This window comes from Hippopotamus amphibius, chromosome 15, assembly GCF_030028045.1.
Source record: "Hippopotamus amphibius kiboko isolate mHipAmp2 chromosome 15, mHipAmp2.hap2, whole genome shotgun sequence".
Lineage (NCBI taxonomy): Eukaryota > Metazoa > Chordata > Mammalia > Artiodactyla > Hippopotamidae > Hippopotamus > Hippopotamus amphibius.
The window spans coordinates 26,551,475-26,567,826 of NC_080200.1; the positions used below are offsets into that span (position 1 = coordinate 26,551,475).

The window sequence follows — 16,352 nt, forward strand, 5'->3', positions numbered from 1 at the left end:
AATCCCCTTCCAACTTACCTGGCTAACCAATCCCCCTACCTGCTCCATAAAGCTCCAGGACTCCCCCACTGAGAAGGTGCCCTCTCCCTGTGCCACCCTTTGGTGGGGTGCTGCAGGCTCTTGTGCCCTGTGGCTCTCCAGGCAGACCCAAGATTCCTGGAGGGCAGGCCCTGGGAGGCCCCCTCCTGGGCTGGGTCTATTTCTGGTCATATATGTTGAGTGAAGGAAAGAAGAGGCTGTAACATGTGACAGGTAAGTGCCAGGGTGCAGGAGGGAAGTCTTTCATTCTAACCGGGGAAACCCAAGACCTCAGTCTAGAGGAGATGGGCTGGGTGGCAAGGCTGGGGGCTGACCTGAGCGTGGGAAGTGAGAGTGGCTTGAGCAGGGTACCTTCAGGGCCCAGGAAGCTGGATTTATGGGATTGTAGGGGAGTTGCTGAGGACTGTGTGTGTTTCTCTTGTGGGCATCGCAACGGCAGGTTCTCTTCCCTTCTCTCTTTGGGGGAAGGAGTGGGGCTGGGGGTGAAGGGTCCTGTGACATAATCAGAACTAAGACTGCACTGGCCACTAAAATGGGTGCTGGCCACATGTGAGGTCCTGAGATGTGGCTGGTGGTCCAAACTGAGAAGCGCTGTTAAGTGCAAACCACCTGGGTCATACGAAGTCCCCAGACTTCATAATAGAAGAGGATGTAAAATATCTCATTCAAAATTTTAATACTGATTGCATTACTGCAATAACATGTTGGGTATATTGGGCTAAATAAAATTATTAAAAGAAATTTCACCTGTTTCCTTTTAAAATGTGGCTACCAGAAATTGGCAAATACTCGGTGGCTCCCATTATGCTTCTTTTGGACAGTGCTGGTCTAAGGCTTCAGGTGGGCTCTGGGTCCAGGTGCTGCCTCCACCCTGTCCCCCTCTCCCTGCTGTTTCCTCAATGCTTCCCTCTCATACTGGCACTTTTTTAGGGGCATCTGTAAATTACATTCCCCCACCACAGTCCAGTTCTAATTTCCATTTTCTTCTCTTTTGTGACCAAACTTTTCCAAAGAGGAGCTGCCACTTCCCATCTCTGCCTCCTCATTCTCTTGTTTTAGTTTTAATTTTCATCAAAGTTATATATGCACATACTTTAAAGAGTTCAAGAGTTCCTAAGACCTGTTAAGAAAAAGAGGAGTTCTGCCCCCACCCTCTCATTCATAGCACTTTCCTGACCACTGGAGGCAGTACCTTGCACCTCTGCACCTCTAAGGAGATGTTTGTCTTGCTACTTCTTGATTTTTCAGTGTTTGGCATTGTCTACGGACTTCTCACCAGGGCAGTCCCATCGGACCTCACCCCATAACTCTGATGTGCACTTTTCCCAACCCCCTTCTTACTCTAAAAACTATAGCATAATTCCAGTTAGATCAAAATTTAGTGCTGACAGTGTTGGGGCTGTGTTAAATGTCATACTCAGTTAAGCCCTGTGCTATGATTGCTTTTCCTTTTCTATAAAACATTTTGTTGTTGCTGTTTTTAATGTATTTATCACGGATTCAGCCTCAAACTCTCCTTTAGTTATTTAAATATTCTCTTCAAGATTTTCGAACACCCCAGTGTTCTATGGATTTCATCTTCTTGGAGACATCTTTTTTAAAGGGCTTCTGGTCAATTTTGTGAAATGTGCATGTCTGAAAACAAATCTTTTCTACTTAAAGTTGGAAAGATGATTTAGCTGGGTATGAAAGTCTTGGCTTAAAATATTTCCCCCCTCAGGATTCTGGAAGCATTGCTCTCTTTTATTCTAGCTTTCACTACTCTTAGAAACTCTAATGACATGTTGATTCCTGATCCTTTGCATGAAACCAAACCATTTTCTGGGAAGCTTGAAGGCGTCTCTGTGTCATAGGCTGTGAATTTCACAATGAGTTTTGATGTGGGTCTTCCCCTTTCTTGTGCTAATCACCTACAAGACCTGTTTGGTCTGACCTTCTGCTCTTCAGCCCTGGGAAACTTCTCGTCTTATTTCTTTACCAAGCTCCTCATCTTCATGTTCATCATTGTCTTTCTTGGCCAGATCCTCCATATTTTCTATTCTTTCCTATTTTCCATCTCCTTGTCTTTTTCCCTCTACTTTGTGGGAAGGGTGTCTCCACTATCTTCCAACCTTTCTGCTGAGATTTTTGTTTATGCTATCCTATCTTTAATTTCTAAGAGTGTCTTTTTTCCCCCTGAATGTTCTTTTAAATTAACATCCTGTTCCAGTTTTATGAATTCAATGTTTTATCTCTCTGGGGATAGTGATGGGTTTTTGAAGTTTTCATTTCTCTTTATACTGTCTCTTTCCTTTAAATTTGGTTTTTGTTTCTCTATTTTGGTCTTTACCTTTGTGGTTGCTGGAGGCCTTCCTCAGATGTTCAGTGATCCTTAGCTGCCTGCTCATATTTGAAAGTGGGGCAGCAAAAATCTTGTTGGAACCTCCTGTACATGGGAGGGACTCATCTACTTGGGGCCTCATTGTAAAGTTATCTGGCCACATTGCTTTTGGGGGAATCTCCACATCAAGATCTTCAAGTCTCTTCTCTTGGATTGGTTTGATTCTCAGGGGAGAATCTTCCATTCTCCTGCCTAGAGCATAATCAAGCTTCACTGTGGCACTAGGAGATTAGGAAGATAAATATGTCTGTAGACAGACTACTTTCACTTGGGCAGCCTCATCTTCAGCAGTCCAGACACCTTCTGCCTTACCCTTTTTTGGGAATAACCCTCCAGACTTCTGCCACAGTGATGAGGGGGTGTTGTCTGGATGCAAGAGGTTGGACAGAAGAGCTGGTAGGTTAAAAAGTGCTTTCAAAATAGATTTCAACCCATCTTTCTGTTTTCAGCCCCATATGTATCTCTACTTCTCAAGATATCTGATACTGGAAATTCCTGGGTTGATTCTCAGAGTTCTCTACTGGCTTAAGATTCAGCTTTCTTGAGTGTACTAAGATATTAATTATTCATCTATCTGCTTTTTGCTTTCAAAGTTTTGTTGCCATTGTCACCTTTTCTGTTTCCCATGTTCTCAACAGTTTATGTATCTTAAAATTAATTCTTCATCATTTTAGTGGAGTTTTAGGAGAATGAAGAGGAAAATATTTGTATTTGGTTTGTCATCTTTTACTGGAAGTCCCCATTCATTCTTCAGGTCTACAATTTCTATGTGATTCTCTCCCAAATCTATTATATTACATTTTAGCTTTGTGAACATAAATAAGCATATTTTTACCTCATAATCTGTGTCTAATAATTCCAGTATTTGAGTCTTGTTTCTGGTCGTTTTTTTGGTGGTGGTTGTTGTTTTGTTTTGTTTTGCTGGTTATTGCTCATTGTGTCACTTGCTCATTTAACAAGTTATCTGATTATGTATTGAATGTTGTGTTTGAAAAATTGTTTGTAGAAAAAAATTTCAGCCTGGCATAAGGTTATTATCCTCCAAAGAGGATTCGTTTGCTTTTTCCAGGTACATGGGGTTACCAGCAATTTGAGATCACCTTAATTCATTCAATCTTGAGATTTTTACTAGCCTGCACATGTGCACAAGGGTTTGTCTACTTCTGATCTTCCTTTACTCCTTGGGATTCCAGCCTAAACTGAGGAATTATTTCCTAGACATAGCACCTTTGGTGGGCTCCTTTTAGCTCTGTGAGGCTGCTAAAAATGCAGTTCAGCATATGCACTTTTTTTTTCAGACCAGCAAACGACCCCTGACAAAAGCTGCCCCAGGCACCAGGCTCAGAGTCTTGTCTTCTCCTGGACCTTTGACTGCTAATTACTCACTGTATGGCTAGTTATTTGACACAATAATTATTTTATGGAAGTGTAATATATATGCAAAAAATTTATGTGTAATAAGTGTGAAGTATGACAAAATTTCACAAATTACCAGCCTCAGAACATCAGCTCCTCAGAAACTCTCATCATGCTCTCTTCCACTTGCTATCCTCTCCCCTCTCCAGAGTATATATTCTAACAGCATTTCCTTGATGACCAATGATATTGATCACCTTTTCACATATTTATTGGGCATTTCTAGATTTTCTTCTAAGTGGCTTTCCATTTTTCAGCCAACTTTTCTATTGGGTTATCAGTCTTTTTCTTATTATTTGTAGAGTTCTTTTTATACTACAACTTTCATATACTTGTTGGGTGTATATATTGTGAACATCTCCTCCTGTGTGGACTGCCTTTTTAGTTTCATGGTGATGCCTTTTTATAAATTTTAATACAGTCCACATTATCACATTTTTCTTTCACTGTGAGTGCTTTTTGGCCTGTTTAAGAAATCTTTGCCTACTCCAGGGTCACAAAATTGTTCTCCTATGTTTTCTTCTAAACATTTTTTGCTTAATCTTTCCCATTTGGAAATGGGAAATTGATTTTTTATATAGTGTGAGGTAGGGGTCAAGATTAATTTTTTCCACACTGTTATCCAGTTGACTGGGCACCATTTACTGAAAAGACCATTTCCCCCTCTGCACTGCACTGTCTTCCCTATGATAAATCAGGTAACTGTATACAGGTGAGTATTCTATACTTTTAAAGGGTGCTTTTTACATTTCATCCTACACTGGTACTCGTCTTTAGTGGGGAGATTAATGTGAGTCACCTAGTTCCCTGTCGTTGGAAGTTAAATGTTCACTCTTCAGCCCTCTGCAGTGCCCTGGTTCCACTGGCCAAGGCCAGGGCCAACTCTACTGGACAATTTTCAGTACCTACACACATCACTTCCTATCAGCAGTTCCCCACTGACCCTCTGACTAAATCCTTTTCATAAGGGCTCACAAAGCCCTTTACAGCTTGTTCTCTGCCAGCCTCTCCATCCCCCAAATCTCTTTCTTCTCTGTTCTCCATATTCTACCTGGTCTCACTCACGTTCATTCTTTCACCTCTGGGCTACCCAGAGGCTCTCCTGGCTTCCCCTTACCTAGATAACTGCCAATTATTCTGCTTGTCTCCACTCACCACCTCTGCAAGTAGAAGTTTTTTTTTTTTTTTTGAGATTCCAGCCTGGGTCTGACCTCTCCACTATGCCCAGATAACCCTGTGAGTGTGCATTTCTTCATCGTAGAACCGACCACACTGTGGTGCAGCAGCCTGGCTGTCTCCCTCCCTGGATGTGCAGGAGCTCCTGCAGAGCAGGTCTTTCTCCCATCCCTCCTTCCTTGTGACCCCAACGGCACAGGTGAACCTGGCTTCCTGTGGGAATGCCCTAGACCTCTGGAGCAACTGGAGAGTGCTGTGTTTCAGACACCCCTGGGCAGGAGGTGGGCAGACCTGCAGCCTGGCCACCATGTACATCCCTCCCACAGCCCACCACCCTGCCTCCGCCAGGCCACACCCCTCAAGGGACCAGAGCACACAGCCTGCTCAGAAGGCTTCTATCTCCTAGGGAACCGCAGGGGGTGTGGTCTCAGGGCTCTCGGGTTCACACCCCGGGACCGGAGGGGGCCGCGGACATACCTGGCGCCCCGCCTCATTGTTGTGGCGGTTCATGGCCGAGCGCGCGTCCGGTCGGTTCTCCCGCGCGTCTGCGAACTCCCGGGACACCATCCCGCCGAACTCGATGTCCTCGCTGCAGCCGCCCCACTTCCAGCCCTCGCCGGGCGAGCCCTGGTGGCGGCTGCTGCAGCCGCAGATGGCAGCGGAGCCCTCGGCGCACGAGCGCGTCACAGCGAAGGCTACACCGGCGGAGGCGATGGCGTGCACGAAGGCGGACTCCCGGGTGGCTGCGGAAAAAGAAGATCTGGTTGGCAGGACCCGGCAGGGCTGAGGCGGTGAGACTGGGCGTGGGGTCGTGGCTGCCTCTTCCCGGGCTGGGTCCTGGGCACCCCCAGTGGGCGTGGGATGCTAGACTTGCAGTGCGGTAACCGGTAACCGCGGTACAGTCATCGGAGTCGGGGAGGCAGGGCCGCGGTGGGACAGGAGCGCGCGTCCCCGAGTGAGGACCCAAGGAGGAGGGAGAGCTTCCCCAAAGAAAGTATACGGAGGGCTAAGGAGCCCAAGGCAAGATGCTGGACACTTGTCGTGGAGAACCGCAGGGACGGCTGAAATCAGAAAGTCAGACCATAACCAGGGCGGTTGAGGAGGTGGGGAAATCAGAACGCTGTACACTGCTGGCTGGAAGGAAACTGGTGCTTCCCCTTGGAAATCGGTTTGGTAGCTTCTTGTAAACATACACCTCCCCTATGACCTGGTCATTCACCTCTGAGGTATTTACCCTGGAGGAAAACTGTGTCCATGCAAAGACCAGGAAGCAAATGTCACTGCAGCATTATTTGTAATAGTCCCAAACAGGCAGCTCCAAAATGTTCATCAACAGGTATATGGATGAAAAATTGTGGCATAAAATAAAGTTGTGGGTATACAATGTACAGATGGTGATTAGAGTTAATAATATTATATATTTGAAAGTTAAGAGCGTAGCTCTTAAAAGTTCTCATCACAAGAATATACCTTGTAACTGTAGGGTAATAGGTTTATTGTGGTGATCATTTCACAGTATATACAAACATTGAATCATGTTGTACACCTAAACTAATATGTTATATGTCAATTATATTTCAATTAAAAATTGTGGCTTATCAATGAAATGGAATTCTGTTTAGCATGCCATGAATCTCAAAATAATCATGCAGGTTGGTTAAAAGGCAGACAAAGAAGCCTCCATCTATGGGACTTCCCTGATGGTCCAGTGGTTAAGACTCCGCGCTTCCAATACAGGGGGCCGAGATTCAATCCCTGGTCAGGCAACTAGGTCTCACATGCATGCCGCAACTGAAGAGCCCGCATGTGGCAATGAAGATCTCAAGCGCCCCAACTAAGACCTGGTGCAGCCTAAATAAATAAATATTTTAAAAAAAATAGCCTCCTTCTAGTGTCCCATCAGCCCACGGTGGAGCCCCCCTACCCAGATGTCCTGGTTGGAAGCTTCCAGCATCTCTGCCCAGGGCGTGGCTTCTGGCCCATATGCTGCCCACTTGCGCCTCTTTTTCTGCCTGCACACTCTTCCTGTCTTCCACTCTGGACATCTGGTACTGAGATGCCCAACTGAAGAGCTGTCTCTTCTGGAACCTTCTGAAGGTCAGTGCCTCTCTTTGCACCTCACCCTGTGCTGGCCCCACGTGTTTGGGTCTGGAACTGAATGCCTGCCAGGAACTGCATCCAGGCAGCCTCGGACCTGGTATTGGAGCTGCCAGGTCCCTGCACACAGCCTTCTCTTCCTACACATGGAGAAACTGAGTCAGGGGATGTGGCATTGGCTTTTAGAAGGCCAGTGAGGGATGGCTGGAGCTTGGGAGGAAAAAGCCGGTGGGGCCAAACTGGGTCAGACAGGATGTGAGGGCATCAAGGGAGGCCTGCCTTGGAGAAGCTGGCTGCAGGGTGGGTGTGGGAAGCCTAGCCTGAACCTGGTAGACAGAAGCCTAGAGGAGCTGGTCTCAAAGGACACGCGGGAAGTCAAGAGAGGAAAAGCAAGGGCCAGAGGTATTCTGCATGGGGGGCCCACAAGGGCAGGACCTCAGGTGGGGCGGGGTTGGGCTGGCAGGACTAGAGGGAAGTACAGGGCATGTGGTGGACAGCCTGGATTTTGCAGAGGCTGGACCCAGACAGGGTGAATGAGTGCATCATGCATCCTGAGTGCGTGCAAACAATTCTTCAAGGGCACCAAGCCACGATCTGCTCCAGGTGGGGAACAAGGGCCTGGGGGTGTCCTGGGTTCTGTGCGAGCTGATAGAACTCACTCACTCCTCAACTCACCATTCCACACCCTTGTGGGGGAGTACCTGCTGTTTGCCAAACCCTGCTGAAGAAACATCAGGGAGCAAGATGACCTTGTGGAGCTTACCTGCTGATTAGCAGGAATTTTAAAATCCCAGGTTAAAAAAAAAAAGAAAAAAAGCTATGGGCTATGGAGCGAGCAGGAGAGATGTGGGAACAGGACCAACCAGGGCCTTCTGTGCCAGGCAAGGGGTGTGTGCCCTGCTGTGTCCCTGAGCTCGTACTGGGCAGAGGCCCCACTGCAGGCCTGGACAGTGCTTGGGTTCCAAGTGGCTACAAGAGAGTTGTCACAGGGGGCTGCTATCTTCTCACCCCACATCAATGCCCAGGAAGCTTTTTTCCTGGGAGGGTGATGGACAGGCGGGCTCCACCCTGGGGAGTGAGCAGAGGTCACTCTTTGGAGTCGCTCCCCACACTTCATCCAGTTGCATGGTCTCACCTGCTCCCAGGTTTGCAGCTGCACATGTGTGTCGCAAAACTCAGGCGGCAGAGGCAGGAAAATGGTAAGACAGGGTTCCAGCCAGCAATGGCCACACACTCAGACTCATCCACACAGCTTTGTATACATGCATACACCCCTGCCAGTGAAGAAAGCACATTTACTCCTATACCAAGAACACACAGAGTGGGATGTGCCTGAGGAAGTGCCCTCTGCACCAGCCTCCCGAGAGCTGTCAGGCCCCACCCTGCTTTCGGTGACTCTTTCCGTGGATTTGCCAGCACTTCTGGATGGTCCTCTGCAGGCTCCAGCCAACATGTGTGCTCCCCATATTTTGCCCAGAGCAGACGCTTGCTGCTTTCTGGAAACTCCCAGGTGGCAAGTACCCAGCTACAAAACCAGAAAGGGACTCCTCATTTCTTCCTTATCAGCTTCCCACTGCCAGCGTGGTTGGGGACTGCCCCAGTCTGAAGGCTGCTCTGGCCTCCCGAGGTGGCCCTGGCCCATCCTGCCTCTCCTGGCCCTCAGTATCTCCCACTTGCACCAGAAGAGGTTCCTAGTTGGGACAGGCACCTCCAGCGTCCAGCTCCCCCCACCCTTCCACACACATGCAATGCACACACATCCACAGACACACACACATGCACACACTCTCGCACAAGTATGCACATATGTGCCCACACACACACTCGCACACACCACAGGAGGAGCGCTTTGTGCAGAGCCCATCTGGCCCTGCCCAGCCCCTTCTCCAGTTCTTGCTTGACTGATACACAGGCTGACTGCCCTCCCCGCTGCCCTCTCAGCCCTGTCCTCCACTCCCTGGCCTCCAGCCACACTCAGCCCTCATCCTTCCCTTGGGTTCTCTCCAGCTGCTTCTCTGCTCATGTGCCTCTGCCATGTCCCCATCCCTGCTCTTTGAGGCACAGGCCAGGGTCCTGGCTATGCAGTCTGGGCTCGGTCCCCGCCTGGCCCTGGGGCCCTCGGGCTCCTCAGGTACTTCAGGAGCACCCTCTTACACCCATTCTGCCTGAAAGCTCCCTGTGGTGTGGGCTGTGTCCTGTTCACCTTTTGCTTTTCATCTGAAGCCCCAGTCCCATCCCACAGGTGATCGTTGGGGAGCAGGGGCCTGGCCGGAGGAGATGGCAGGGGTCCTGAGCTGGGGCAGGGAGTCCAGGAGGGCCTGAGCCCACCTGGGCAGGCCCACCCCATGGGACCTGACTCTCTGCCCCTCTCCACTCAGCTTATCCTTGAACGAATTCAAGACGGCTCCCCTCACGGTCCCCTTTCCCAAATATCAGCCAGGCAGCTGCCTCCTCAAGATGCTTGAACCCCTGCCCCATTTTCCTTTTATAATACAGCTGATTAGTCACAGGCTGGCCTGGAGCCCTACTCTGCTGACTCAAGGCACGAATGAGTAAACAACTGCAGGGACACAGACCCCTTTCCTTCTTGTCCCTCCACTCAGCAGGCCCCCCACCCTTATTTTGTTTTCTCAAGGACTCAGGTTGTCCCCCATCTCCAGCTCCTCGGAGGGTGGGCTCAGCTCCCAATTCTCACCCCTCTGGGGTCCTGATCTAGGGTCTTCCTTCCTGCCTGTGCAATGACGCTGGGTTAGGGGCTGTGAGCTGGTGGCCTGGGGGTTCCTTATCACCCCTCCCAGAGCAGGGGTAGAGTCAGTATGCCCTGGGCATTCCTGGAACCCACTGCACACAACCTGGTGCCTCTCCGACTGCACCCTCTCTGGTGGCCCTTCTCAAGGCTCAGATTCTCCAAGCCCTGAATGCGCTTCCCCCAAATCCTTCTGAGCCTGCCCCAGAGAGCCCAGGGCTAGCTCCTACAGGAGGATCCTGCCTCTGTCTCTGCCTCTGCTCTGCCCCCTCCTCCAGCCCCTCCTCACCTCCCCTTCTCCAGCTTCTGAGATAAGGGGAGAGAAAGCAGGCCTGGGGCTTTGCCCTGCCCTGAACAGGGCTTGGAGATCCTGCTTATCGAGCTCAGGCAAACAAACCGTCCAGGGCTGCCAGACACACTTGAGGGGAAGGGTGTGTGGGGGGTTGGGAGGGGTGTTCCCCCTTGAACTTGGAGGAAAAAGAACTCATTCCTGTCCTGCTCTGTCACCAACTAGCTGTGTGACCCTGCATACTTCTCTCTCCTCTGGGGGCCTCAATTTCTTCTTCTGCCAAATGAGGAGAGGGGCGCCTCACAGAAAGTCCTGAGGGCCAAGGACACCTTGGAGCCAGTCTTCAAATTGCTCAGGAAGAAAAGAAGCCTTTATGAAGACCACAAGCCACAAAAACATGAGATGGTCCATTCTGGCAAAGAAAGGCCCTTTTAAAATCGAAGACACAGGTCTTTAAGCAGTTCCCCGAGATACTGATCAATCACAAAGGGAAAAACTGAAGCTCTGTATTGGAGAAATCTGACAGAGCCTGCCTTACCAGAGAAACTGAAATTGTGGTTACAGTCACCAGCAAGGGGACAGAAGACAGATGGGTGGACATGACGTGCGTCCTAAGGTGATGCCCTCAGGACTTCCATCCCCTTTGAGACGTACTCACCAAAGATGCGTAACCTGCATCTAATTATCAGGAAACATCAGACAAACCCAAAGGCCTAACCAAGCTCCTCCCAGTCTCAAAGGCATGAAGGGCAGGGCTGGGCTGAGGAGCCTAGGGACCTGGGATGGGATCCTGGACAGAAAGGACATTGGTGGAAAAATGGGTGAAATCTGGGTGAAGTCTGGAGTTTAGTTAGTAGCGATGGATCTTAGTTGTGATGGATCTAGCTGGGTTTGTGTGATGTCAGCACTGGCGGGGCCTAGGAGAAGATCTGGACTCTTGCAGTGTTTATGTAAGTATACAATTATTTCCAAAGAAAAAGTTAAAACATCCTGAGACTGTGCAGAAGAAAGACCGCCAGAATGCCCAGATGACATCCTACAGTGGTGGGGCTTTTAAGCCTGGAATCGATGGGTACCCTTTAGGGGGTTCATAACCTACCCCAAATCATGAGCTGCAATTCCAAGGATGTCTGAAAATATGTGTGTTTTTCTGGATAGATTGCTTTTATCAGATTTCCACAGGGGTTTGAACCTAGAAGGTCAGGACTCACTGGCTGGAGTAGCCTGTTTACAGAGGAAGGGGGACAGGGCTCCACTGAGGCTCCACCATCTCAGTCCTGCTCTGTTCCAGCCCAGGGCTCTTACTCCCACATTGCAATCAGGAGCTGGGAAAAGGAAGAAGAAAGGGAATCTTGTAACAAAGTCTTTCTGTAAGACAAGCGTCTTCCATTGAGAAAACCATCTTCCCCAGAAACTTGATGTTGTCTAATTAGCAATTATTTATTGAGTTCATGAAGAGTATCAATGATCTGTCCTTCCTTTCATTCATCTACCATCTACCCATCCATCCATGTACAATCCACCCATCCATCCATCTGTTCTTCTACCATCCATCCACCATCTACCTATCCATCCATCTATCCATCCATCCATCCACCCGTCATCCATCTATCCATCCTTCCATCCACTCATCCAGGACCTGAGTCTATAATAAGCCACGTACTAGGAATACAAGATAAGGAAGATGCAAGGTGCCCATTCTCAAGAACCAAGGTAAGAAATTTGCAAGAAAGTGGATTGCTGCTCTATCTGATGAAATTTCTAACAATGCAGGCTTTCTGAAAGTTGAAGGAGCTACCTGTTTTGGTGGTAATAAGGATAAACTGGATGATCCACTGTTAGGTGCAGGGAATCTCTGCACTGGGCAGGAGAGGGGTGAACCAGAGGAATCCTTGCATTCCTTTAGTGGGAGGCCCTGCTATTGCAAGTCAGGTTCTTTGCTTTGGGCTGTGCTGAGTCACTTGCCTTTGGGAACTTACAATTTATGATGAAGAGAGTAGGGGGAACAAGGACACACAGTAGGCTTGGCAATGTGAGCTGTGGGGCAGGTCTGGGATGGATGGGTGGCTGAATGGGTGGATGGTGGATGGATGAATGGATGAATGAATGAGTGGATGGTGGAGAGTAGGTGGATGGGTGAGTGGATGAATGGATGGGAGGGTGGTGGATAGTGGATACTGGGTGGAGGATGGCTGGATGATGGATTGATGGAGGGACTGATGGAAGAGTGGATGAATGGTGCATGGATGGATGGGTAGAGGTAGAGTCTGGGGCAGGTGAAGGAGTACTATGTGGCAAGAGCTGGGAGTCTGGGCAGAGGGAGTTGCCTGGCAGGAATGCATCATCGCTGAGGCCAGTGCAGCCCTGGGCACAGGGGTTGAGTGTCACATGTATGATGGGCTTTGGCAGTTACTTTACTTCCCTGGGTCTCAGAACTTTAGAACTAGAGGGATTTTAACAAATCCTGTTTCCAGATTTGGATTTCATAGGCTTGGCAAGTACTAGGGATTACTTGGGGACTGAAATAGGACTGCAAAATTTTGTTACTTTTTTGAGAGAATAAGACATATAAGAAATGACTATCATAATTTCAGAAAAGGACCTTTTAACATCAAAAAAGGATATATTTCCAAATTCTTATGCTGAAGAAAGACTAAAAAAAAATCATTCTGAGGGCCTTGTCTTTCACATTTCACCATGCAGCTGGTGGTTGGCAAATGCTTATGGAGCACTGACTGTTCTAAGTGGACAAGAAGGCTGCAGCCTCTGTCCCAGAGCTGATTTTCCCTCTGGGAGATTACCCAGTGGCTCTTTTATCAGAGAGTGATAGGAGAGCACTGCCCAGAGGCCTCCCTGCCCTGGGCTCTGCACATCCTTTTATAACTGCTGAGAGAACTGGTCCAGATAGAAAGAGGGGGCTCCTCTCTGCTGAGCTGCTGCCATGGGTCCCGCAGACCCTTTCAGCCCCAGCGATGTGTGAAGGCTCAGAATGGGTCAGTCCAGGCCCCCGGCTGCCCAAAAGTGAGTACCGAGCCCAGACAGGGGTTGCAGGAGAGGCTCCTGCACCCCCTAGCAGTGGGTCCCTTGACCACTAGGCTGTTTCCATAACTGTAGCTTTCAGGAGGTGGAGAGCCCACCTGCCCTGCTGGGCCCCATACTTCTCAGCCACAGGGAATGGGGAGAGGGCCACCTGTCCTCTCCTGGGAAGGGGAGACTATGGGGGGGCTGATACCCGATGAGGAGGGGATGGCCCAGGGCTCCTGGGATGAGCCCGTTGGCCTGAGGGGGTGCTGGAGTGCTTTTTGAAGGATAGTGTGACCGCAGGCAGTGGAAGTTCCTGGGAGGGGATTGTGGTTCAAATTTGACCACTGACCAATGAGATCAAGCTCCTGGGGGGTTCTGTCTGTGCGGACCAGCCAGTGGACCCTTTGAGAAGCTCTGCAGGTAACCAGGTGCCCTAGCAGTGGTCACTGCAGACCTACCAGTGGACCCAGGGCCATAGTTCTGGGTCGGGGACATCTATATCTGTAAAGAGTCCTCAGGTGATTCTGATGCATCCCTGAGCTGAAATCAGGTTCCATTATGGTCTCAGATTCCTAAGCCCCCTCCTCTGGAAGGTGGCCAGACCCAAGAAGTGTCTGGGAGGGAGGTCCAAGACAGGATTCTGCAGGGAGAGGGAGCAGTTTACGGTGGCAAGGGTATCTCTGACACACTGCCCCCATTAGAGGGAGGTGGAGGGGGCTAACACGGGGAGTCTCACTTACTGTCCCTGTCCTGGGCCCCTGTAGAGTGGGCTGTGCATCTCTGGCCTGGCTCCTATGTGATGTGAAGCCCTGAGTCACTGGGGCCTGGCTGCTATCTTCTGGTGGCTTGGTGAGGACTCAGCTGGGGGCAGGGTGGGGTGTGACCTCCTCCTTGGGAACTGTAGGACCTGCCTGTCAAAGTCTCCTCCTGGCTGAGTTCTGGTCTGAAGGACAGCCCTCCCTCTCCTGGGTGTGCCTCCCCTGTGGCCCCATGAGACCTGGGGCACCACTACTCCCCTGGGCAGTGCTGACGTTTGGGTCAGACCCCCTGCCTTGGTGCTGTGGTTGGTCAGCAGTGGGTGCAGCCATGAGGCAGGCTCCCTTCCCTCCATGGAGACCCCCTCCCCTCCGCCAGGACCATGGCTGCGACCATAATCACCTGCCCGGGATGGGGAGTCCTGGACCCCAGCCCCACCACTCTGCTAACCTGCAGGGAAGCTTCTCTCTCGCCAGGTATGTGAAGCGAATCCCCCGTGCTACAGGCTTGCCCCACTCCGCTGGGGGCCCTCCGTGAGTCTTCCCTGGTGTTGCAGGGAAGGAGTTCTTTGCGGCAGCTTCTGGTGCTCACAGTTGGATGGGACTACAGAGAGGCCAGGTCAGGGCAAATAGCACCTGTGGGCACTGAGTCTCCACGGGGGTCTCTGTGGGGCCCCTCTGTGCTCCTGCCTGCCCACAGAGCATCACTGGCGGGACACAGAGAGAACACAGTGCCCTCACTCATGTCGCATCCCTAGCACAAACCCAAGGGCCGCGACCATGGCTCCCTCTCAGGTACCACTCAGCCACCCCGGGCCAGGCCTGGGCCTCTGAACACCTGGCAGATGAGAGGCTGTGGGAGGGGGAGGATGCAGAGAGGCAGGTCCAGGGATGGCCATCCCCCCAAAACACAAGCAAGTCCTGCAGCGCCTGTGCAGGTGCAGGGAGGTCCACACATGCTCTGTGTCTGTCTCCCTGGCCCATGAAGGCCTCAAGGGCACTGTTAGAGCGTTCAGAGGTTGGCACCTCTTCCCGCTACCAATGCCCCGACAGGAGGGAAGGAGAGATGGAAGACCGGCCAGAGCCCCCAGCGGGCAGTTTGCCCCCTTCCCACACGGCCCATCTTCCCTGGTCTCAGAGCTAGCGGGGCGGCCAGGAGGGGGTGTCGCGATGGGCAATGGCATTTGGTAATCCCGTTGGCCCGTCCTGCACAAAGGATGGAGCCACCTGAGAGCGGAATGCAGCCTGCGCCCCGCCATAGCTGCGGCCCCTGACACCGCCCGGCCGCCAGCACGGCTGGCGTCCTGATTACCTGCTGGGGCTAATGAATCTGGCTTTGTGAGCCACTGTCACGCCGCGTTAGGCCCACAATGGCCCTCGATATTTTATATGAATTTCCCCCTCGTCGGCGATTAGGCCATAGCAGGCCAGTCATAGCAACCAGGAGGTATGCGCAGCCCGGGGGCCTGGGGCGCGAGGGGAGCTCGCTATTCACACGCTTCAACACAGCGCTCCCGAGGGCGTGTGAATCGCCAGCAGCATTTTCACTTTTCTCTTGTGCTTAATCTTGTCGTCGTCGTGGGGATATTGTTTTCTGAGCCGGGCGCGGCAGGGTGTCGCCGGGGTCTCTCCTGGCCCCTTTACACACACCCCCAACTGGGGAGAGTTAATGATATACGGGGGAGGCCGCAGAGACAGCCGGAGTTCCCCAACCACCGTGAACCGAAACACTTTCCGATGGGGGTCAGGGGTTGCAACCTGGATTCAGGGATGCCGGTTCCCTCGAGGGCCCCTTCTTCTCTCTGACCCTCCTGAGCCCCGTGGCTTGTGCCGTCCTGGCTGTCCTGCCCTGGCCCCGTGCCTGCACGCCGGCCCTCCGCAGATCAGGCCAGGACACACAGGGAGGTGGACAGACCACCCCCTGGAGCCTGGCCAAGGGAAGGGGCTCGGCGGGGAGGGGAGAGGCTGTGCTGTCCCCCTCCTCCTCCTCCCCAGCCCAGCCCCCAAGGAGAACGGGGAATAAGGCAGGCAGACATGGGTGCTCGTTCAAGTGCCCTGGGCTGTCCAAGGCCATGGGCGGAGGGTTGCGAGGGGATGAGCACGGTCTGGGGAGCCAGGGAAGGCATCAGGCACCCAGAACACACTTACTGAGACCTCGATTGACACCCAAAGACCCTGCCCCAAGGTCACCAGCCAGGATTCTGACCTGACGTGCTCTGAGAGGGTCAGCCAGGGCCCCTGACTCAGCTGTCCAAGGGGTGAGGTCCAAAGTGCAGACCCTGCAGTGAGGGTCGGCCCACCTCTACCAGCAGCAAGACCCCCTCTGACAATGGGGATGCCCTACCTGGAGTGCAGATGTGCAGGCCCTGTGGCCTCCAGGTCCTGAGACCCCGAAGGGACCCTTGAAAGCACATATGCTGGAATGAGAGG

At 51.4% G+C, this 16,352-nt stretch overlaps 1 protein-coding gene across 1 annotated transcript in view; it reads right to left on the bottom strand.

Moving 5' to 3' along the window:
• Positions 1–16,352, bottom strand: part of WNT3A (Wnt family member 3A) — a 59,222-nt gene that overhangs the window by 12,931 nt on the left and 29,939 nt on the right. The window contains exon 3 of the mRNA XM_057708142.1: positions 5,489–5,754. Coding sequence (XP_057564125.1) covers positions 5,489–5,754 — 266 coding nt within the window. The remainder of the gene's footprint in view (positions 1–5,488; positions 5,755–16,352) is intronic.